Genomic DNA, 24,662 nt, shown 5'->3' on the forward strand with positions numbered 1-24,662 from the left:
CTAGTATTTTATATTATCTGAACTATAATACTCTGAAAATACTTTGCGTAAAATGTAAAACAGTAAAGAATTAATACGTATTCTCTAAAATATTACAAAAAAATCGATTTTCCCGAAATCCGCCGTGTTCAAATTCCAGGTACAGCTAAACTGCAAGAAGTATTGATCTAATTTTTAATCGTTTTATTCCCTTATCTATTCTCCATAAATCCCTATAGGATCTCCTAAAAATTTTAAAATTTGTGTAACAAAGTTTCAAAAAAACTGAAATTGGAGCTTTGAAACGGCCGTTGAAAAAATCAAACATTTTTCACCATAGCTGAGAACAAGTTTGCGTTATCGTATAAGGACAAAAGCTAATATTCGAGTAATTATAAATATATTTTAAGTAACAAAATAGTTTTTTTATATTATATCCCAAAAAATTTAAATTTTTTTGTCACATATCGAATTCATGTGCTGTAAGACACGTTAATGGTCTGGGAAATTTGCAATAACTTTTAAATTTTTCAACCAATATTTGTGTTTTATATCTTACGAAATGCTTATTATGTGTACATTACGATTCCTTTACACTAAAGTGCAAAGTTTATTATTAAATGGCAAAATTTTTGCAAAAACTGAAAAAATAGATTTTTCCCCCTTGTAAATAAATGCACTTGATAACTTCAGAGCCGTTGCTGTACCTGTTAACGTTATCAGCCTAATTTTTGTATGACATAGTATTAAAACCCATAGAACAATTTCAGAGGGGGGACGGGCAAAATTCGAAACTTGTTTTTTTTTTTTGCAGCGCTCTAATCTATATATGATATATGTGCTTTTGGTTATGTAGATCCACTAAGGACGGATTTTTGGAAATTTGTACATTTAGGGGTAAAAAACAGGTAAAACTGATATGGTATAAAAGCCACAAAATCCTATCGAGTAGTTCTTTAGAAAAAGTATGTTAAAATTCAACTTACCAATATCCCATCCATTTTCATTTAGCATGTTTTCTTTTTCAGCGACGACATACCAGATACAAGCCAACCAATGTGCCACTAGTGAAAATAACAGCATCAACAACGTTAAAATCATTGCTGTGTATTGTGAATATCTGTCCATTTTTTGTAATAAGCGCAATAGCCGCAACAAACGAGTTAATTTTACGAGATGTATATGTGATTCCTTAAAGAACAAAAGAAGGCAAAATTTTGAAGCTTAATAACAATGAATATATGTAAAGAAGTGAGACTCTTTCATTTTTTACAACAAATACATTACGCTCTTCTCACAGACAAAATCTGTGTAAATCCAACACATTTGTAAAAATTTTATTCTCTTTCAAAACTTGAAAACTTTTTCGCGAAAATTCGTGGATTATAGCACTTTAAAGTATTTTTTATCCCTTGACATTAGTTAAGTGACAGTACTACTGAGAGCAGGCTTAGGTACTTTTTCTCTTTTCTTATTTATTCTTTGCTTAATAACAAAGTTATTATTAAATTCAGTGACATATTTTCCTGACTTTGTAGATTATGCTCACTATTTTCTTTTTTTTAAATTCATTTTGGCCTTTATTTCCTGAATCGGAAATTTCGTATAAACAGACATTACACTATGGGCCAGAGAGTGATGCTGTGATAAGGGGTGTAACATACATTAATTATGTATATGTAGCTATTATCAGTAATAAAAAATTGCGACATAATCTGTATAGAAGTTAAAAATATTAAGATTTGGAAAATATCATTACAATGAAATAATAATGCACTATAGCTCGAAAACGACTAATATTTCTTATATACATATCTTCCAAACTATTATCTTAAGGTTTCTTCCTATTTCCACTCTGCTGATTATCTGGCAATATCTCATTTTTGTCTTCTAGGTGTATTGCATTCGTATTACTTGAAAGTATCGCCCTCTCCCGAAGGAAGATTGTTGCCGCAATAAATGTTTTCTTCCAAGCAACTCGAATTCGTATAATTATCATCGAAATCTTAGTCCTGTTTATTACAGTTGTTTTGTTTTGCGTTTGTTTCTAGCTAACAATGATATACACGGGTTTCGTGTACGTTGGTCCGCTGACGCTCTCACAGCACCACTTGGATATTTTATTGCATATACATCAACTAATGGTTTTTACACACAAATACTAATTTCCTTTTTGTTTATAAAAAAAGCTACAAGTTATGATAAAGTTTTTTCTGGGTTATTCAAGTTTAATTTTTTTGATATACTTACTTCTCCATTATATAAATTCGAAGCATACAAGTGATCAAATGGCAAAGCAGCTAATAAATCCACCACAAACCATCCTTTTAGATAATTAATAGCTATCATCTTAGAATCAGATACAACTTCACCTTTGGTAGAAACAAAAGTTGTTCTAAAATTAAGCAATATATCTGAAAATAAAACACAATACAACATTATTAACAACTAAAATTAAAAAAAATTATAACAGAGAGCTAATCAACGCACCGCGTCAGATGTGGCGATAAACTAATGAGTTGGCGAATTTCTTGGCTTTTTTTAAGATCAATTATTCTATTAATTCTTCATATGTTTACACGCAAAGTTATGTAAAAATATAGTATTAAAAATACACTTATTGGGGTTGCTATAGAATCCAGTGATTGTTGGAATTGGTTTGGAAAATTATTAATGTTTTTGACAATGGGTACAAAAATGTCAGGAGTATACGTTATTCCGTTTAATGGATCAATAAAAAATATAGTGGAATATGTTCATATTATTAAAGCTGCCTACACACTATGTAAGAAGTCGTTCGATTTTTATTTCATACTGTCAAAACTAAATAAAATGAAAATTGGTACGACTATCAAAAAAATCAAATAGAAAATATTTTTTGTTTCTACACTATCACATCGACGCCTCCATTCTATAACATTCTAAGAGTACTTACAACGTTTTTAATGTTCTTGAATTTTTGAATCCTTTGCTCTCTAATTTAAATACTGTCAAAATTTTGTTTAAATGGGACGATCCGTTCCGAAGTTATAATCATATATATACTTAGACTGTACATATGTATAGTCGTAAATATTTTCCATTCTAAAATGATGTAAGTACAATTAGAATACTTTTGCTTGGACAATTTTAAATTGACTTCAACAAACTTTTCGTAGCATCGTGTTTTCTATCTTTACTTAGAATGGACAGTGTACTATTTTTCGAGTCTGTAAGTATACTTAGTATATTTTTACCCGGAGAAGAAAAATATGTTTGTACGTCTAACCCCCGTTAACACCAACTCCGGTTATCGTTTAACCGGTAGATATTCTGCCGGTTAAAATAATTTTTGTATGAAAACTGTCATGTAAAATGTAACGAGACATTGAGATAATGGGGGTAAGTATATATAGAAAGTTATAGTTTGGAAAAAGTAGTCACCAAATCGTACGCCTACTTTTTTAATTTTCGGATATAAAATTATTTCGAGTGCAAGAAAAATTATAAATTTGGCACAAAATAATGTGAGAGGTACACTCTAAAAAATGCTTGTAAAACTTACGATTATGATGTAGTAAATTTAAAATTACATCAAATGTCTAAAGCTAGGTATTTTGTTCAAAATTTCGCGTGAAACTATTAAAAACTTCATACAAAAAATTTTAAATAAAAGTTTATTTACAGGTCTTTAGTTATTGGAGATCGAAATATTTTATTAAATAACTAGATAGATAATACTGATACATTTAAATTTTTTCAAATGAAATTGTAAAAGTTGATAAACATTTTTCACGACTTCAAACAGAGTACCAGCCTTAAGTTTAAACATAATATGTGTTTTTTAAAATTGGATTACATACTTTGCCTGTAAAAATAAACAAAAAGTGTAGTATTTCAAATGATTTGTAAACATGTATCTAATAAAATAAACATTTTTGTGAGTAGAATTAATCATGATTTAAAAATATAGAAGGTTGTTTCAATATTAATTTGTTGACAAGAAAGGAGATGTTTGAAGTCTACTATTTGTGTAAATATTCAAAAGAGCGTTGCCATATTAAGAAAAAGTTTAAAATACATTGAGAAATTTTCAAACACATATGTGTAATTCATAAATGATGTACAACGATATACATATATAAATAAGTGGTTGTTGAATTTGAATCTTATTTGCAATGCGTTCTTTTTAAATCAAAATGTAATTAAGCTTTAGTGGAATAAATAATGATTTTTATTATGTTTTACTTACTTAACTTTATCTCAATAATTATAATCAATTAAGTAAAAAAGATGTTGTTTATTATGTTATAACTTTTTTCATTTTTTTGGTTACATTTATAAATTTAATTTGTTTTAAATTACGATTTAAATGCCGAATTCGGAAAAATTTTCTGCCTAAGAAAAATCTTTTTACAATCTTTACATCTAATTTAGTGTTACTAATATTTAGCAAAGTGTGCATATAATTTAATTTAGTGTTTAACTGATTCCCATTAAAAGTAACGAATGTTGAGTTCAATTTATCTATTTCGTTCATAAAGAATGAATTTGGTTTATATAATCCCCCTCCGAAAGTACATTAACATAAGTATAATTTTTCACCTGTGACAAACCCGAATTCTTTCAACTCCATTTTTGAAATTATATAACCTCCAAAATTTTCTAATCCATCAGCTGGTCTATATCCCCCATTCTGTATCTTAAAGTTCTACAATCTACAAAGAAATATATTTTGTTTATATATATTATAATTTAAAATCTATTAAAATATTTGCCTCTTTTTCTTCATCTTTGTCTATTGGGATTTCATTAATTGCACCAAATATGTTTTGGCTTAACGTGAAATCACAGTCAATATTAGCAAATTTTATTACTAAAAAATTAAAAACCCTATAGTAGATGTCATGTAACCGTTTTTAATTTTATAAAGAGTATCTTTTTACAAAAGTATGAAGTATATTTTTACCAAAAAAATATATTTTTTCAAAATGTATTTTTCGCTAAAAAAAACATTTTCAGAAAAGTAGCATCAGTAGTTATATATTTAGACTAAACCTACATATGTATATTAGGGTTTCACCGTTTGTATGGAGGAAAAATAAGGTGTCAATGTTCCCAACTAAAATTATAAGTAGTTCTCAATTTCCATAAATGTTTTACACACAAAACACTAAACAAATCATGATGTACATATGTTTTATTTTGTAGCATAGTTTAAGGAGTCAATTAAAAAATTGTATTGAATATATCCAGCATAATTAACAAAATTATTTATATAAGTGGAGGGTCAATGATACATTTTATAACTGAGTTTTCTTACCCAAAATATACGACCGAAATCTGTTTTAAATTCCAACGGTGATGCATGATCATGCAATCCGCCTTTTGCGCGGATTGCGCTAAAAAAGTTTTCATGGCAATCCTGGTTTAGTTTCGCGGTCAATATATAATCCATCCCGTAATTTTCTAACAAATATTTTTGTTAAAGAGGCAAAGCATGGTTATTTTGTAATATTCCTCGTTGAAATGGAAGGAGGTTTCCGTTTACACGGCGTGGAAATACATTTTTTATAACCTCGATCATTTTGCACAAACAATTATCTTGCTCACAGAGACTTAAACCATATGCTTTGCTAAGTACACGAGAGTCTTTTGAAGGGGTTCTTACATTAAATATGTCAAACCAATAATTTATGATTTGAAATAGATCTGAACACTGAATAAAGTTTTTAGCCTTACTACACAAACCCAATTGTACGCGGCGTTTCAATGCTGTTGCTACCGTATGGGAAAACAGTTTGGTAGCAAGTTTCACTTTTTGTCGTGCTGTTAACCAAACATTGAAGTTTAAATGAATGTATTTTGATGATTTTCTAAGTTTATACATACCAGCTCCTTTTACATTTAGCATTTCGGGTGATAATGATTTTATAATATTTAGATCAGAATGACATATTGACATCAATTCTTCAATGATGTGCTTTGTTAGATTTGTGTTATTGAGATTAAAGCCATTATCCACAAAATGGTTTCGCAGAAGTTTCACTAAGTGAGGCACGTCAGCAAACACAAAAATTGTTTACTTTTATCAGAGGGGTGATTAAAAAATGGCTTTTGTGAGTATACACCCATCGACCTCCATAGCTTCTGATTTTCAGGTCCTAGATCGCTGACCGCTGCAACTACCGTGAATCCTATCTTGAAAGGTTCGGAAATTATTTGAAGAACTGTAGATTTCGTCATTTTGCAATTAAAATCGTAAAAAACAGGTTGTTTCCAACCACCCCGAATTTCGAATTCCCGAATGGCGATGGCAAAGGATAATCGTTTTTGCGTAAATACTTATAACCCCGAGGACCAGCGGAATATAAGGAAGTGGCAAACGAAATGTCATCTAAATTATATCGAGGAACTTTTAAATCATTGGTCACGCTTTTGGAGATGAGTGCCATTAAGGGCAGTTGACTTGCTTACAATGAACTTAATTCATGTTCTAATAACATAAAATTTGGTGGATGGCTTCGTCCTTAGGCAGATACACACCACTGACTATTTTATTGTATGGGGCCATGGTGAAATAATGGAACGATTTTACCAATTTTCAATAGGCTTCGTCCCTGTGTCGAAAAACATATTTGGTCCAAATTTTTCGAAATATCTTGAATATTGCGGCTTGTACCTTGCGCACAGAGTTTACATGGACAGCTGGCCAACCGGACAGACGGACAAAATGGTTTCGCAGAAGACAGACCGACGGACATGTCTTTGTCGACTAAGGAAGTGATTACAAGTCGATAGGTATACTTTAAGGTGCGTTACAAACATCAGCACAAACGCATAATACATAACACAATTATAAATGTTATATTCTGTTATGCCAAGTCTTATATACCCATAAAACCGTATGCCATAAAATAAAGAGCATTTCGGAAGGTATTTTTAAAACGGTTATGACGGTATAAACATATTCCGGGGGCCTTTCGTAATGGAGTCTACGTAAAGGCATCAACCGATATTTTCATTTATAATACAAAACATATCTTATCAATAGAGAATATTTACGCAATAGCGAATATTTACCCTAGCTCTTTCTGTTCGGACTATATCGTGCTTTCAACAGATAGACATAGATAGATCGACTTAGATTTAATAAAGACCCAGTTTAATATTCGTCTGGGCTAAATCGTATATATCTTTTTTAATTTTAAGGATTAATTATGGACCTTAGTTCCTTCCGTTAGACCTTTTATAATTTGTTTAAAAAACACAAAATAATAATTACCTTGGGGACATTGGAATAGCATTTCTATTGACGCGAACATTCTTCTCATTATTTTTTAAATCTTGTCTGGAAAAATGTAGGGAACATACTAAAGGTTCACCTGGCAAATCGCCTTTTTCGATATTGCACACCTTTCAAATGGAAATATTACGAATAAACTTCAACCAAAAATCTAACATACGTACCTTTAACCATTCTTTGCGTATATACGGTATAGTTGGTATTTTAAAGAAATGTATATTTGAAACGCTTGAATGGTGTTTTTTGCTTTCGCAGTTCGGAAAAAGAAATGTTATAAAAAAGAATTTTTATAAAAATATTTTTTTGTTGTGTTCGAATTTTTTTATTTGAATTAAAATATATGTTATTTATTTTAAGTTTGAATATTTAAAATGAAATGTGGAATTAATATTCATGAATATGGTAGCCATAGATGACATAGATAGCCAACTCAAACTTTACCACGAATAAAAGAGCTTTCTCTCTTCACACTTACATGTTCTGTGTGAATTCAACACAAAGCTACAACAACAAATATTCAATATTTTAATTCCAAAATTCTCACAAAAAAACGATTCGGACACAAATTTTATAACACAATCACACATTTTTTATTTTTTATACAATTATTTTATTATAATTTCTTCATCAAAAACTTTTTAATTTTCACAAACCAAAAAAAATAATTTTTTAATTATTTGACATTTAATTTTTTGTTTTTCTAATTTCAAATTGAAGGTGCAGAGTAGCATTTTTTAGTAGCAAACAAATTTATGAAAATCGAAAAAATTAAAGAAATTTACATTTTAGCAAATATAAAATGCATGAAAAATATTAACATGCTTTTATAAATGCAATCTACAATTCAAAATGTAATAATATAAGAAAATTAATGCTATAAAAACATTGTACTATCATTTCGACCGATTTTATGCAACTATGTGGGCATTTTATGTGTGGTAAAAAGCTTTTATACACTAACACTTCTAAAGAAAATCTTACTAATACATATTTAGAGTTAGGTTTTTTTGACAGCTGAGTTAGGTTTTTTCCGGGAGAGTTGGCCTTCTACGGTAATATTCTATGATGGTAGCATTATTTTATACATAAACTTCAAATCGCCCTTCTTGTCAGATAGTTAATCAGACTGAAATTAAAAACTACCTTCTAATATATTTATACCATAGAATTAATTTTTAAACAAAAAATTTGTAGTAGTATAAAAAATGTCAAATTATTTTTTCAATATGTATAACTGAAAATTTAGAAAACAAATTTCTTTTAAAAAATCAATATAAACCTTCATAAATTTGTAAATAATCTGGTTGTTTTCGTACATTGCAATCAATATTGAAGAAAGGAATTTATTCGAATGCAGTTCATAAAATAAAGTAAATATGCTTATGCATGCATATCACAAGTAAATTTTGGATTTATGTATATGCAATGCAGAGTCCTCTAGGATGAGTTCGTTTAAAATGCGCTTTCCTACACCATAGTTTATACTAGAAAAGCCTAAAAATATTGGATCAAGCATTAAACCATGTTCGTCTACATAAACGTAGCAGTCAAGCTACACTACTTCACTTAACCACCATACAAATGACCCCGTGAAGTTGAATATTTGAGACCATAACCTAACAGCAGCAAAACTGTGAATTATCGGTCTGCAATTGGTGATTTTATTATTTTCCAACAGCATTGTACACGTAATAACGTTATCTATTTAGTAATCTATATATATAAAAATGAAAGTGTGTTTGTATGTATGTATGTATGTATATATGTATGTATGTTTGTTTGTTTGTTTGTGCTTTATAGACTGCTAAACGGCTAGACCGATTTTCCTGAAATTTTCACAGTTTCTTCCTGTATGTCTGGAAGGAACTATTGGCTACTTTTTATGTTGAAATTTCATGTGGGCGACGTGCCACGCCCATATTAAGAAAATATTAAATTAGTATATCTGAGATAATATAATAGTTAGAGTCTTCAAATTTTGTCGGAGCAACTTTAGTATCAATATAATTATTTAAGACAAAAAGTGGGCGGATTAGCATTAGGAGGCGTGGCACCTCCCATATAAATTAAATACAAAAATTCGTTTATCTTGGAAACTATTATAGTTAGAATATTAAAAATTTCCACGAGTAACTTTAACATCCATGTAAACATTTTGGGAAATAAATTGGCGGACTACCCATGAGGGGAGCAGTACCTCCCATATTAATAAAATACAAAAATTGGTTTATATGGGAAACTAATAGAACTAAATTCTTCAAATTTTGCACTAAGAACTTAAATATTAATCCGAACATTTTTTAGAAAAAAGAGCGGACTTTCGCCATGTATGTATGTATGTATGTATGTATGTATGTATGCATGTATGTATGTATGTATGTATGTATGTATGTATGTATGTATGTATGTATGTAGTATGTATGTATGTATGTATGTATGTATGTATGTATGTATGTATGTATGTATGTATGTATGTATGTATGTATGTATGTATGTATGTATGTATGTATGTATGTATGTATGTATGTATGTATGTATGTATGTATGTATGTATGTATGTATGTATGTATGTATGTATGTATGTATGTATGTATGTATGTATGTATGTATGTATGTATGTATGTATGTATGTATGTATGTTATGTATGTATGTATGTATGTATGTATGTATGTATGTATGTATGTATGTATGTATGTATGTATGTATGTATGTATGTATGTATGTATGTATGTATGTATGTATGTATGTATGTATGTATGTATGTATGTATGTATGTATGTATGTATGTATTATGTTAATGTATGTATGTATGTATGTAATGTATGTATGTTCTGTATGTGTCTGTTGTCTGTACACGTATGGTATTTATGTATGTATGTATGTATGTATGTAAATGTCTGTCTTATGTATGTCTGTATGTATGTATGTCTGTCTGTCTGTACTGTTATGTATGTATGTCATGTATGTATGTATGTATGTAGTCTGCTGTATGCATGTATGTATGTATGGTATGTATGGTTTGTTTGTGCTTTATAGACTGGCTAACCGGCTGGGACCGATTTTCCTGAATTTTCACAGTTTCTTCCTGTATTTCTGGAAGGAACTATAGGTTACTTTTATGTTGAAACTAGCTAAAACCCGGCGTGCTTTGCTACTCTGTCGATATAAAATAAAAAATTTCCAAATATATTGTATGCATTTTTGTTTATAAAAATTTATTAATATTTGTTTGACACTATCCCAAAACCATAAAGTTAATAAGACCAAAGAAAGGTTTGATATTTAAGTATTTTATTAATTAATGATATTTATGTACATATATTATTTCTTAATAATTATTTCTTACAAGAAGGATTTTATTTCATTGATGCGCCAGGAGGAACCGGAGAAACCTTTCTCATCTCATTAATTTTAGCTAAAGTTCGATCACAAAAGAATATTGCCTTAGCCATTGCGTCATCAGGTATTGCAGCAACACTTTTAGATTATGCACTCAAATTATTGTTGAAAACACAATTTTCTGAAGATTATACATGTAGTGTTAAGAAAAATTCTACAATGGGTAAAATCCTGCAAACATATAAAATAATAGTGTGGAATAAATGCACCATGACCCACAAAAAATCCTTAGAAGCGCTTGATCGCACTTTAAAGGACATGAGAAGTAATTCTATTGTATTTGGAGGTGCATTAATTCTTTTAGCGGGTGATTTTCGCCGGACACTTTCTGTGATACCTGGTTCAACGCCGGCTGATGAACTCAATGCTTGCCTAAAATCATCATATCTCTGGCAACATGTTCACACGTTAAAATTAACAACAAAACAATTGCTGGATTTAGGAAATGGAAAAATGACAATTGAGCCAACCACATTGTGTAAAGTTTCCCTCTAACTTTTGTAGGATCACACAATCAAAGAAAGAGTTAATATATTGTGTTTTTCCAAATCTTCAACGTAATTTCAAAAATAGGCAGTGGTTATGTGAGCGTGCTTTACTGGCACCCAAAAACATTGACGTTAATTGTATCAATAATATTATTTTGAATATAATCGATGGTAATTTAAAAACATATAAATCCATCGATACTGTTACAAATAATGATGATGTCGTCAATGTATCCCCACGAATTGAAGTTGAAAATTGGCGTTCCAATTATTTTATTTCGAAATATTGATCCACCACGTCTTTGTAATGGTACTCGATTAACAGTTAAAAAATTAATGAACAACTTAATCGAAGCAACGATTACAACTGGCCAATATAAAGGAACGGATGTCTTACTACATCGGATCTCAATGACAACATCGGAAATGCCATTCGACTTTAAACGGTTCCAATTTCCTACACGTTTGGCATTCGCGATGACAATAAACAAATTTCAGGGTCAATCCCTGCAAGTGTGTGGAATAAATCTCGAAAATCCATGCTTCTCACATGGTCAGCTTTATGTTGCATGCTCGCGAGTTGAGAAACCTTCAGATTTGTATATCTACGCGCCTGAGGGGAAAACGAAAAATATTGTATATCCCAAGGCTTTAGAATAGGAAATAATTATTAAGAAAAATTTTAATTGTAAATATTAAGTCAATTAAATTTTAGTAATTTTGTAATATTTTGTAAATTTATGCTAATGAATAGGAATAAGAAATAATTATTAAGAAATAATATATGTACATATGTAAATATCATTAATTAATAAAATACTTTAAATATCAAACTTTCTTTGTCTTCCCAATAAGCAAAAACCTTTGAAATGATGTAAATATGTATTTGAAAACCTATTCAAATTTCATACATAGCCTTTGAGAACAAATTTGAAAATTTTTGTTTTCAAATGGAAAATTATGGCCTTCTCAAACAAAAAGGCAGTTAGAAATCAAACGTATTTTTCAAATGTATTTCAAATTTAAAAAAAGGCTAGAGGTAAGCTTGAAACTAAAAAAATTTTCAAACGTATTTCAAGTATTCTTTATTATTATTTTCATACATATTTCAAACCCTAATTATAATGCTAACTATTGCAAAATTCATATATTTTTTTACATCACCTGAAAATAAAACATTCATACATTTATTTTAGCATATTTTTCTTTTATATCTCCGATTATTTCTCCTATATTTAACGTTTTTTCGCTCCCTTGCTGTAGAAAAAATGTTCTGTTTTTATTTTTCTAAAATAATTTATTTTTTGAAAGAAACTTTTCTAAGTTCAATTAAAACAAAACTTTGAAAATTTTATAAATATGTATCACACATTATATTTTTTAAGCGTTTTTTTGAAATTATCATGTTTATTTCAAAGGCTAAACTTTAAAATTTGAAAACAATTTGGAAAATACATTATTTAGTTAAGAAAATTTTTAAAAATATTCACAGGTTTGAATCGATGTTTATTGGGTTATTACTTTATGGTTTTGGATAGTGACAAACAAATATTAATAAAATTTTTATAAACAAAAAATGTATATGAATATATTTTGAAAATTTTTTATTTTATATCGACAGGAGTAGCAAAGCACGCCGGGTTTTAGCTAGTAATATATAAAGATGAATCAAAAAGTATAAGTTCAATGTCATATAATTCTTTGGAATGTGTAAGTAAGAAATTCACGACTTAATTTAAATGTTGTGCATATTTATATTGGACTAGCATACCCTGGGTGCTTCGCTACCCTAACTTAAATTAAATACATACAAAATTTTGTTTACTTTTATAGATAATTAAAATTGATTAAACATTTTTTTAATGTTTCAGTTTTATACGTTCAATATCACGTGATTAAATTCCCATTTAGTAAGAAGCTTGTATTTTTAGTTTCATTTATTTAGCTTCCACATTATAGAAAATTTCGAAAGTACTATTTGAAAAAAAGTACTATAAAATACCTCTAATAGATTATCATTTAATCAAAAATTTTATGTTTCTGTGTTCATATTAAATGAATGAAGAAGTACCATAAGTCCCTTTCAGTAGATTCTCATTCACTAAGGTCCCTACATTTTCAATTTTATTTTCAATATCTATGTTCAATATCGTAAAAAATTCAAAAAGTACCATCGGAAAAACGAAAAAGTACAAAAATCTCTCTCAATAAATTCTCATTTAATAAGGACCATTATAAAGAATCTAAAAGGTACTATTTGAAGAATAGAAAAGTACCAAATAGTTCCCACTTACAGAATATTATTCAGTCAACACCATGTATGTTAAAATTAATGTTCCTAGGTTGAATATTTTAGAAAATTAAACAGGTATCATTTATGAAATAAAAAGTACTAAAAAGTTCTCTTTTAAGAATCTTATTTAATGCGGACCGTGTATGATTAATAAACACATACAGAGTATCATTTGAAGAAAGAAAAAGTAGCAAAAGTGGAATAAATACTAATAAAAATAGTACAATTTTTCCCCTTTCCGCTTAGAAATATATTTTTTTCAGAATTAAGTTTACAAAATGTTCCGCATTTAAATCTATATATCACAGATAAAACTCAAACGATTCAAATCTGCATTCAAATTTTATAAAATGAGTTTGAATAAAATTAAATTTCCCGTTTTTCCCCTTTTTGGTACTTCTTTCCCCAGTGATATAGCAAACATTTTTTTACTATAAATATTACAGAGTTAGACCGTAATTTAATAGGAATAATTCGATAAACCGAAAAAGTTTTCTTAATGTGCTAAAAAAAGTACCATAAATGCAGTTTTCTCCCTTTTACACCCAAAGAGGATTGAATTTTAAAAAAGTACGAAACATATGTCTCATAACTTTGGGAGATGTATCCAAAATATTTATAAAAATGTTATTATGTTAATTAGTTCAAAAGTTATAAAGGGCCAAAAAAGGTACCAAAATCACCTTTGTTACACATTTTTACCCCTTAAAAGTACGAATTTCAATAAAGTACCAGACACCCATCCAGTGTTGCCAAAACCTAATTGCGAAAAAGTGCTAGATTGTTTTAAAAAAAATGCTAGTGCTAAAAATAAGGAATAAAATGCTAGAAAAAGTGCTAACAAAAATAAGGTTTTTTATTGTAAAATATTTAAATTTTTAAAATAAACTACATAAATAATATTTTTAGCTTTGTACGCAAATGGACCAACTCCACTTATAATATCGCCATTAATTCTCGAAAAAGTTCTGTCGAAAAATGTTGTGATTAAAAAGTTTCGATGAAATCATTTCTTTCAATATTACTATTGTTACAAAACAACTACTTCAAACCAGTAGTACAATATCTCGAATTTATTGTAAGAAATTTTAATTATAATTGACGGTTTCCAAAAATTGATAACGATTTGAATCATAAATCACTGGAAAACGATCTAGATCTAAAGAAGGTGTATATGTTCTCTAAAGCTTCTCTAGAACTATATCTGAGGATGGCAAACTCAAACTTAAATCATTGATTAAAGAACTACATAGTTCTAGAAATGTTCCATTGAACGAGTTTGTTGATGCGTAACGCAAAAATGTTTGGTGTGAATATTTTTGAAATTGAGTTTACAATTATAATGATATTTTTAATTAAAAGTCTAAAGGGAATACACATATGAAATCCTTTGTAAAGAATATTACAATTCAAAAAATTTTTGGAAATGTATATTGAATACAAGATTAAAATGTAACTTGAGCTCATCAAATACGAACCGATATTTCTACAGATAACCAGTAAACATTAATTTTTATATTGTACATAATTAATTAATAATTAATTTTTAACCTTATTTTTACAGAAGAACAATTAAAATTGGCATACAAGAATATGTACAAAAATCCTAAAATGTACTAAAAAAGTGCCAAAAAAACATTTGAAACATGCTAAAAAAAGGTGCTAGGTGCTAGATTACATTTTTGGGTGCTAAATGAGTTTAAAAAGTGCTAAATCTAGCACTAAAAGTGCTAAATTGGCAACACTGCACCCATCTGCTCATTTTAAGAGTAGATACAAGCATTTAAAATTTTTTCTTGTATCACTAATATTGTGTAAGATAATTAAGAAAACCTGTTTTACCCGTTTTTCCCCCCTTTTACCCGTAAATGTACAAATTTCCAAAAATCCCTCTTTAGTGAATCTACATAACCGAAAACACATCTACTGTCAATTTATTATATATTATACTTAAGTATTCCCCCCTCAGAGTAAACTAAATAATCTGCTTTATGTCCATAGATCAATTTCTGAAATTTTTCAACATTCAGAAATATAATAATTTCATTGACTTAAATAACATAACATAGTATGTATTTCCGAAATAAAAAAATTTTACTCATTTTACCCCTCAGTAAGAGATTAATTCACACATTTTTTTTTTGCCAATTTATAAAGCTAAAAGATTCCAAAATTATAATTCTAATACTATCTAGTTAGGTAAAACTATAATATACATATTTAACTTAGGAGAAAGAATAATTCTTGACTTAAAGCATAAAGTGCTAATTTTTCACTAACTTCTTCATGTTTCGAAAAATACTGAAGGCCTCCTTATGAAGAAACTCCTTACAATTTCTTAGTAATCTTATAAAGCTTTAAAATAAATTTAATTGAATTTAAACGATATTTATAAAAGGTACCAACACAGTATCAAAAATACTACCCATACCCTCTTTCTCCATTGAATTATTCAAATTTATGTATTTTGTATAAAATATTTTGTATCATTTCAGAAATCGATGTTGTAGAACATTTATTAAGAGAAGCCTTTCCATCTTTAATGATGTTTTGTAAAAACATTTGTGAAAAACACATTTTTTGACCGATTACGGAAAATTTTTGATAAAAAATATATATTTCTCAAATTTCATAAAAGTACAAAAAATACAGCAAAAGGAACACATAATTAGCCGTTTTTGCCCATTTAGTTTGAATTTCTTTTTCCAGTTTTTCCCTCTAGGGGTGGACTTTCGAATACACATATCTCTGAAACTAAAAACTCATCGTCTAAAATATGTTTACTTTAGAACGAAAAAAATCAGACTTAAAACATAGAAGTACAATTTTTTCCTGTTTTTTCGCCTTATCTCCTATTTCGAAAAGGAACTTTGCTACATAATACATATTTCGGACACTTTAAAAGCTTAATCAAAAATGTTTTGGCTTGAGTATAGACAATAATTTATATTTACTCCCAAAAGTACGAATTTTGTCCCTTTTTCATCCACCTTTTTCATCCTCCTTCTTGTCTCTTTTTACCTAAGTTTTGGAAAACAATATAGCCTATCACACCATACACCTATATACCTAACTATGTTTCAAATTTAAGGAAAATCGTCTTTCAAGGACGAATTCTATTGAAAATGGTTTAAATCGGACCTTTATTTCACATAGTCCTCCTACAATCGCACCCCTAAATATGGGTTTTGAGCTCATAAATATGTTAAATGTTCTTGTGTCACACCAAAAATCGGCAAAACTTAGTTTTATATAAGTTTTAATTACACTGCTGATTTTCGTAATGATCCCTCATATAAAGTCCCCTTCATAAAATGACTTGATGGTTCAAATTCACTTATAAACACTAATATTACAGCGATATTGTACACAAATAACTTTATTGTAGACGTAAATCCCTTTACCAAAATTTAATTTAATTTAATTTAACATAAAGAACTTTATTATAGACGTAAATCCCATTACAAAAATTTTTAAGGATAGTCCCATTAACCACCTACCCCCATATAACCCTCTTTTAGAAAATCCTTTTTTTGTCAATAAATTGTTAAAATATTTCTGAATTAAAAAAGTAATATAAAATAATCAACATTTATAATATAATCACTGTTATAGGGCATCATATGGTCGGCCATGCCCAACTATAAAGTTTTACTTGTTTATTTTGTTTTATTTATTCATTGAAGTAGTTTGAATTGTCTGAAAATATGCATTTATTGAATCTGATTTCCCTTTCTTACACGTTTTTTCCCCTAAGGCTGGGATTTCTAAATATATGTACATATGCCTGAGACTATCAAAATCATAGTTTATAATATTTTGGCTTCAGAATGGAAAAAAAATCGTTCTTAAAGTACAAAAGTACTAATTTTGTCAGATTTTCGCCATTTGGCCTATTTTTTGTCCCCTTCCGGTCCGATTTTCACAACGGCTCTTTGCTATTATATATTTCTAACAAATAAAGTAGTTTAACCGTTGTGTCAATACCCACATACCCGGGTATGTTTTTCATTTTTGAAGTGATATATCTCGAGATCTATATATCGTATCGGCTTGAAAATTGGACTATGCTTTCAGAGTAATGTTTTCTATGCATTTTCCAAAAGTTATATATATATATATATATATATATATATATATATATATATATATATATATATATATATATATATATATTAAACCGATTTATGACCGATTTTCCATTTTTACCTCGTGTATCAATACCCAACATTCCTGGGTATGTATACAAATTATATGTCAGTTATCGGACAAAGATTAAGTTTCATTATAAATTTTATGTTTTATTATTAGAATTATATATATCCTTGTATTTTATGAAAAAAATTTAACTAAACAACAAATTTAGTTCCAAATACAGAGTCATGTGTCTTTATTCATAAATTTGAATGTGATATATTTGTGGACCCTGTAACATTAACAAATATGGACCGATTTTGATGAAATAATTTTTTTTATTGTATATGACTTAGTAAAGTAAAATTATGCTGATTATAATAATTTTATTCTCATATAAACAAAAATATTTAAGTTTAAATTTTAAAATTTAAATTTTTGACCATGACTTAGCAATCTTTTTTTGCAAAAAACTTCCCTACTTACGACAGCAAAAACAATTTCATTAATGCTAATCGATTTTATACACCTTAATAAATAATATATAAAATGTTTTGTTCAATTATCTTTCCCGATCACTAAGTAATAGCTTCTTGAAGTCAAAATTTTATAAAGTCAAATTCTGCATAATGTACATTATACGTTAGGTTTTTTGCATATGATATTTTTGTTAATAGGAAAGCAATAGGAAAACTTTAAAAGAAATTGCTAAAATTTAATGGTTTATGATCAAAAACTATTTAATTCATATATACAGACGTTTTATTAAATTAGTTGTAATAATTATCTGAATTATACACTAGAAATGTATAAAAAGATGAAATAGCCATATAAATTGTATGACATACCCGGGTATGTTGGGTATTGATGTACGTAATTTTGCTCGGGTATAGACAAGACGATTAATCGAAAATGCCTTTGCTTAAGGATAGACAAAATCAGTATTTACTATCAAAAGTAACCCTCCTAGTCCAAGTTCCGAAAAAAGATATAGCATATAGCACTCTCCAAGTATAGATCTAACTATGTTCCAAATTTGAAGAAAATCGGTCCAGCCGTTTAGGCGTGATTGACGAACAAACAAATCAAGAAACGAACAGACTAACAAACAGATTTATATATATATATATATATATATATATATATATATATATATATATATATATATATATATATATATATATATATATATATATATATATATATATATATAAAACTAGTCCAGTAAACGGAAAATAGTCTAAATTTGATAATGAAAATAGGAAAAATTCCGATTTACTAGGAATGTGATATATTTATATGAATATATTTAAATTATTTTATATTAATTAATCGATTTTTTAGAATCATATCCCGGGAGTGGCTGCGAAATTAACATATCAAATAATTCATGTGCAATAGGTATATTAAGTATCGCTTCAACTTTTGGAGCTATTTACCGGCATTTGCAGCGAATATAATCCGTCAAATACTTCGTCGGAAGCAGAATCAAATCCGATTTGATACACCAAAAACATTTGCAAAAATATCCATTCGAGTGGAAAAGAATAAAGCTAAATATTTAAAAAACCACGGAAAAAACATTATAATAAAAAAGGTCAGTTTATACCAATGAAAGATCTTTTATATCTGTGTGATCAATTTAATTCCGAAATTTTATCAAAATTTCTACAGATAACTTAATGGTTTTAATAGAAAATAATGAGTAGTCGTATCAGATAATGGCTACTAAAAAATACAATTTGTACTTATTTAATGTTATACTGAATTAATATTGTTTCTGTTATCTATTTTCTTTTAACTATTTTCAGATAACCTTGGATTTATGTTATAACTACTTTTTGTACTTGTAATACTTTGTAAACATGTTAAATTTTAAGCAGTCATGATAAAATTTGTTATATTTCAATAATTCCGACCTTAATGAAAATCAGGCACTTTACAAAGATTAATTTAGAATTTCAACTTAAAACTAATAATTGAGCTATTAGTTGAAGTATTAGTTTGAAGTATTAGTATCGACTGTTCATTGTCAATAAATCGCTTAAATATGTGTTATTGAATTAAAATCCGTCGTGAGACCATACATAGGATATTTACTCGTACTCTATTCTGTATATGACATGAAACAATAATTTGCTAAAAGTCCAAATATTTTTGACCCAAAACTTCTTATATTATCTTTGGTTAAATGCTTAGTTTCAAAATATATCGCTTTATATTAGAAAGAAATTGAATCTTTTTAAAGTCAAAAGTTTTTTCAAAATAGAAAGGTCTGGTGATTTTCTCATAAAATATTAACAATGTTCATTAACAAAATTTTTTACAAATTATCACAAATTGTTCTTGTATTTCAATACAAATTTCAAATATTTTTGTGAAAAATATTAACAAATTTTAGTTATAGAACAGACATAATGTCAATTAAGATAAAAATAAGTACAGCTGCCGATTCCATTTCGCATTAAGCTGCTTGGTAATTTGCAAAACATACTTCTAAAAAAGTAGTTTTTAAAACTATGTAGGTAGATCTCTTTAATTCTGGTAATATATAATTGAAAGAATTATGCAAAAAAAATACACCCATTGCTAGACGCAAGTTACGCGTGGTTGTTGCAACTCAATTTTTGGGATTATCAGCAATGATTTTAAAGAGTAAAAGGAACAAGAGGCATTGGTGGGTCCGCGATATTTTTCAAAAAAGGGACCGTTTTGGATATGGCGGAAATTTAGTAAATGAAATGCGCTTGAAAGACAGTGAAAGCTTTTACAATTTTGCAAGGATGACTGATGTTCAAATTGATCTTCTCCTTCATAAAGTTGGACCATTGTTAAGCAAAAGTTCCATTCGGAAACCCATAAATGAACGTGAGCGGCTATTGGTAACTTTAAGGTAATAAAAACGTGAACCATGCAGGACCACATGAATGTCAATAATAGAGTTATTACCATCAACCTTAAACCCTTAATAGCTCTCGCCCATAATATATGTAAATTAACCAAAATAAATTTTTGGTTAATTAGTAAAATATTTTTAGAAAAAACCGGTATGCCAAACTGTGTTGGTGCCATAGATGGCAAACATCGCACAGTGGGGCAGAATCGAAATTTTTTGGAAATAAATCTGGCATTTCTAAACGGCTGATCCGATCGGGATAAAATTTGGCGTGAGCGTAGCCAAGGAGTATTCGAGTTTAAGTTTTGAAGATGAACCCCGCAGATGCCCCAGGGACGGCGCTGTGGCGGCTCAAAGTAGGGTACCTACGACATGTACAATTTTTAAACTCGTGCCATTTTTTTCATCCAAATACAAAAATTTTTATATTTTTACATGCTTGGACATACTACTTATCTCTTATAATATCCGAGTTATAGGCATTTAAAAATTTAGTGATACAAAATTTACCATACCTTGGTCCGCCTTTTTTTGAATATCAGGCGTAATTTTGGGCCAAATGGACTCAATTTCCAATAATATAAAAAAATTTCAGATCAATATCATTTACAGATCCAAAAATATACGTTTTTTAATTTAAAAATTAAAAAAATTTTAGATTTTTGACGTTTTTTTGCCAAAAATGTGTCTTAACTCTTTTATTAATAAAATAAAATTTTCTTTAAGAACATATAACAATTTTATAGTTTTCTAAAAGGTATCTTTACGCAGAACGCTTTGGCGTAAAAAACTTGTCCTATTTTTTGAAAATGTTGCCACTGCGTCCTTCCGAATATGACCTATTTTTTTATCAAAACTTCAAATTTGGGCGACATGTTCTAAAATCCCAAAGCTGGGATCAGAAAACTGAAAGCAGTTTTGGAAACCTCAATATGTTTTCTATTTACTCTAAAAGTATTTTCCCAGCCCTGAAAGAAATGTGGACCCTATGGGCAAAAAAGTAAAAAATCCCATCTTTGGGATTTTCATTCCTATTTTTGGGAATTGCGGGATGCCCTTTTACCTTTTCAATTTTTTTCTTTTTTCATTTTCTAAAACTATGATTTATATCAAAATTTTAATTTTTAAAGACTATATCATTGTATATACAACAAAAAAATTATAATTTTATTATTTTATTTAATATAATATCATCAGTTAGTATAATAGCTTTTTTTATTTGAACTGTTTATCTTAAACATAATACAATTAATTCTTATAACCTACTTATATAGTTAATTCCTAACACTACTTATTTTCTATAAAATAATCTGTCATATCGGTATACATATCCAGAAGGTAATATAAGTCCTTTAAATCTTCCTTGTTTTGAGATGGTAGAGTTTCATAACAAATCCATCTGGAGCATTTTCTTGAGCTGAATAGTTGAACATGCTTAAAATCTCGATTCCTCGCTTCCTGGGCTTCTTCTGTTAACTCTCCAAGTGGAAGAATATTCGATTCAATTATTATTTGACCATGACACAATACTTTGTGTACTGTTGGTGTTAGTTCCCTCCATGGATACAGAGATACAAGTAATTTAGAAATTTCAGATGTATATTCCCCAAATCGATTTCCATTAATTTTATGTTTACTATTCAGTACCATTAAAATAGTGTTAACTCTTCGAAGCAACTCCTTGTCGATTCCAGTTATTTTTGAAGTAATTTCAAAATCACGAAAAAACCTTCTCGCCGTATTACCGTCATTTGTACTACCGCAACTTGGAAGTGGTTTGTCGATGTTTAATCCCATCTGAACTTTAAATTCTTCTTGGATTCTGCTTTTTTCCGCAGCTCTCAGTTCTTTCAATTCTTCATTATTTTTTGTTGATTTAGTAAGATTCTCTGGCACACTTCTATATTTGAGGTCGTATGCTATGTGTAAAAAGTAATCCAAAAATCGTATTCTGGCATGAAGTGGTGAAATTCCGAAAGACAGGACTTCTTCATTAATACTTCTGCTTTTGTTTATATTTGAGAATTGCGACTTTTTCTCATTACATATTGAGCATCTCCAGAAGGAAGAAGTTTCTGTTATGGCATTGCTGACCTTTCCATCAATCATTGTTAAGCTTAGCTGATATGATACGTTAATAGAGAATTCCTTTATTTTTATGCAAATGGGCTCCAGTGCATTTATTTCATCTTTTAAATATTCCACTAAATTTTTTGTTGTTTTCTTTGACTCCTTTATATATTCAAATCCAATGGGTCTACAAAAATTTTTTGAACCCGGAGTTGTATTGATCCATATATCTTCAAATGAATTTCCGATGCTTGACGATGATGGATTAAGGGAATATGAACGAATTCGTAATGGCACTAATGATGACATAAATACACTTTTGTAGTCTGCTAATGTCCGACTTCCACAAGCTTGTTTGTATTCTGGAAGTGCTGATAAACCGTCACATCCCCACTTACACATTAAGACAACATCACAGTTATGAATTTTCCTTAGTTGGTCTTCTGAAAAGTCTGACACAATTCTTGATGCTGTGTTTTCGAGCAAAGATGATATATCAATACAAGCTTCCACATCATTAACAGCAATAGGTTATGGTAGGATAGTTTGTTTTTTTTCCTGGATCGCCTTGTATGATGATAATATATTGTGTCCTTTTTCATGCAGAGCTTTCCTTAATATTTGGTACTTATTTCGACTAAAACCCAGTTCCAACATAAGCGCTATTGCTTCCTTTTCAGTAAAATTTGATTGTGATGTTGGAGTTGGTATACTTTCCACAATTCGCTTAAGTCGTTTTGGTGATGCATTAGGAAGAATAGTTGCAATATGTACGGCATCCATATGTTGGTTTTCCTTTTTCAGCATTTCGTTAAATGTATCAATAATTTCCTCATTTGAGATTGAAAAAAGTTTTTGTGTGACCCTCTTTTTTTTTTTGACCTTGAACATAAGTCTTCGTATGACTTGCAAGGCGCTCCTGTTGATGTGTTGTAAGTTGAGATTTCCGTAGTAGTTTCCATCCAACTACAAAATTTTAATCGAAATTTCTTTTGATTTCCATCCACAGACTTACTTTTTAATCAAAAAGTTTTCAATTTTTGATATGCCTGTTTTGTCTACTTTTCTACTATATGTAGTTTTTATATAATTTGAAATGTCTTCAATTCTTTCTGGCCCTTTTGAAGATACACTCCATAAAACGGAACACAACTCTTCGTACTTTAATGTAATCTTCATTGTAGATTTATTAAATATGGTACTTAAAATCTTAGAAGTTTACTTATATACCAATTCTTGTCATTTCCGATAGAGGTATACCAAAGTAAAAAATTACGAATTGTCTACCTATTAACATTTAGGACTATATTACTATAACCTGTAATTCAGTCATTGATATTTCTTATTAGTGAAAGAAACGAAATTATCATTACCTGTATATTTTTACCTATATGATCATAAACGAAACAGAACGATAATTAATAGGTAAATATAAGATTTAAATATGTTCTGTCATATTTAATACTAAAATATGAAAAATATGAAATTAAAGGATACAGGTTTAAATGAACATATTTTTGAATGTAATTGAGATATTGGCTTGAAAATTTTTGTAAAGAATCGAGAATTTCCATATCTAACAAAAAAAGATATTAAGGGATAAATATGGACTAAATTGTTGTAGCTATCTGCTACCCTATTAAAATTTTGATATAAATCATAGTTTTAGAAATTAAACAAATATATAATATATGACAAAATCATTATTTATGAACAAAACTCAATGAAATTTTAAACACTTGTTAAATTTGTCATTTCAAATAAGAAAATGCAAAAAAAAAATTGAAAAGGTCAAAGGGCATCCCGCAATTCCCAAAAATAGGAATGAAAATCCCAAAAATGGGATTTTTACTTTTTTGCCCATAGGGTCCACATTTCTTTCAGGGCTGGGAAAATACTTTTAGAGTAAATAGAAAACATATTGAGGTTTCCAAAACTGCTTTCAGTTTTCTGATCCCAGCTTTGGGATTTTAGAACATGTCGCCCAAAGTTGAAGTTTTGATAAAAAATAGGTCATATTCGAAAGGACGCAGTGGCAAGATTTTCAAAAAATAGGACAAGTTTTTTACGCCAAAGCGTTCTGCGTAAAGATAGCTTTTAGAAAACTATAAAATTGT

The 24,662-nt window shown here is 28.8% G+C and overlaps 1 protein-coding gene across 1 annotated transcript in view; it reads right to left on the minus strand.

Moving 5' to 3' along the window:
• Nucleotides 1-24,662, minus strand: part of LOC119610424 (potassium voltage-gated channel subfamily H member 8) — a gene marked incomplete at its 5' end in the record, with an annotated part of 274,124 nt that overhangs the window by 205,339 nt on the left and 44,123 nt on the right. Inside the window, 2 exons of the mRNA XM_037965618.1 lie at nucleotides 966-1,170; nucleotides 2,230-2,393. Of these exons, the coding sequence (XP_037821546.1) occupies nucleotides 966-1,170; nucleotides 2,230-2,393 (369 nt within the window). The remainder of the gene's footprint in view (nucleotides 1-965; nucleotides 1,171-2,229; nucleotides 2,394-24,662) is intronic.

This window comes from Lucilia sericata, unplaced genomic scaffold (genome assembly GCF_015586225.1).
Source record: "Lucilia sericata isolate MDLA Ls3-8-SP2 unplaced genomic scaffold, ASM1558622v1 Contig000028F_arrow, whole genome shotgun sequence".
Taxonomy (NCBI): domain Eukaryota; kingdom Metazoa; phylum Arthropoda; class Insecta; order Diptera; family Calliphoridae; genus Lucilia; species Lucilia sericata.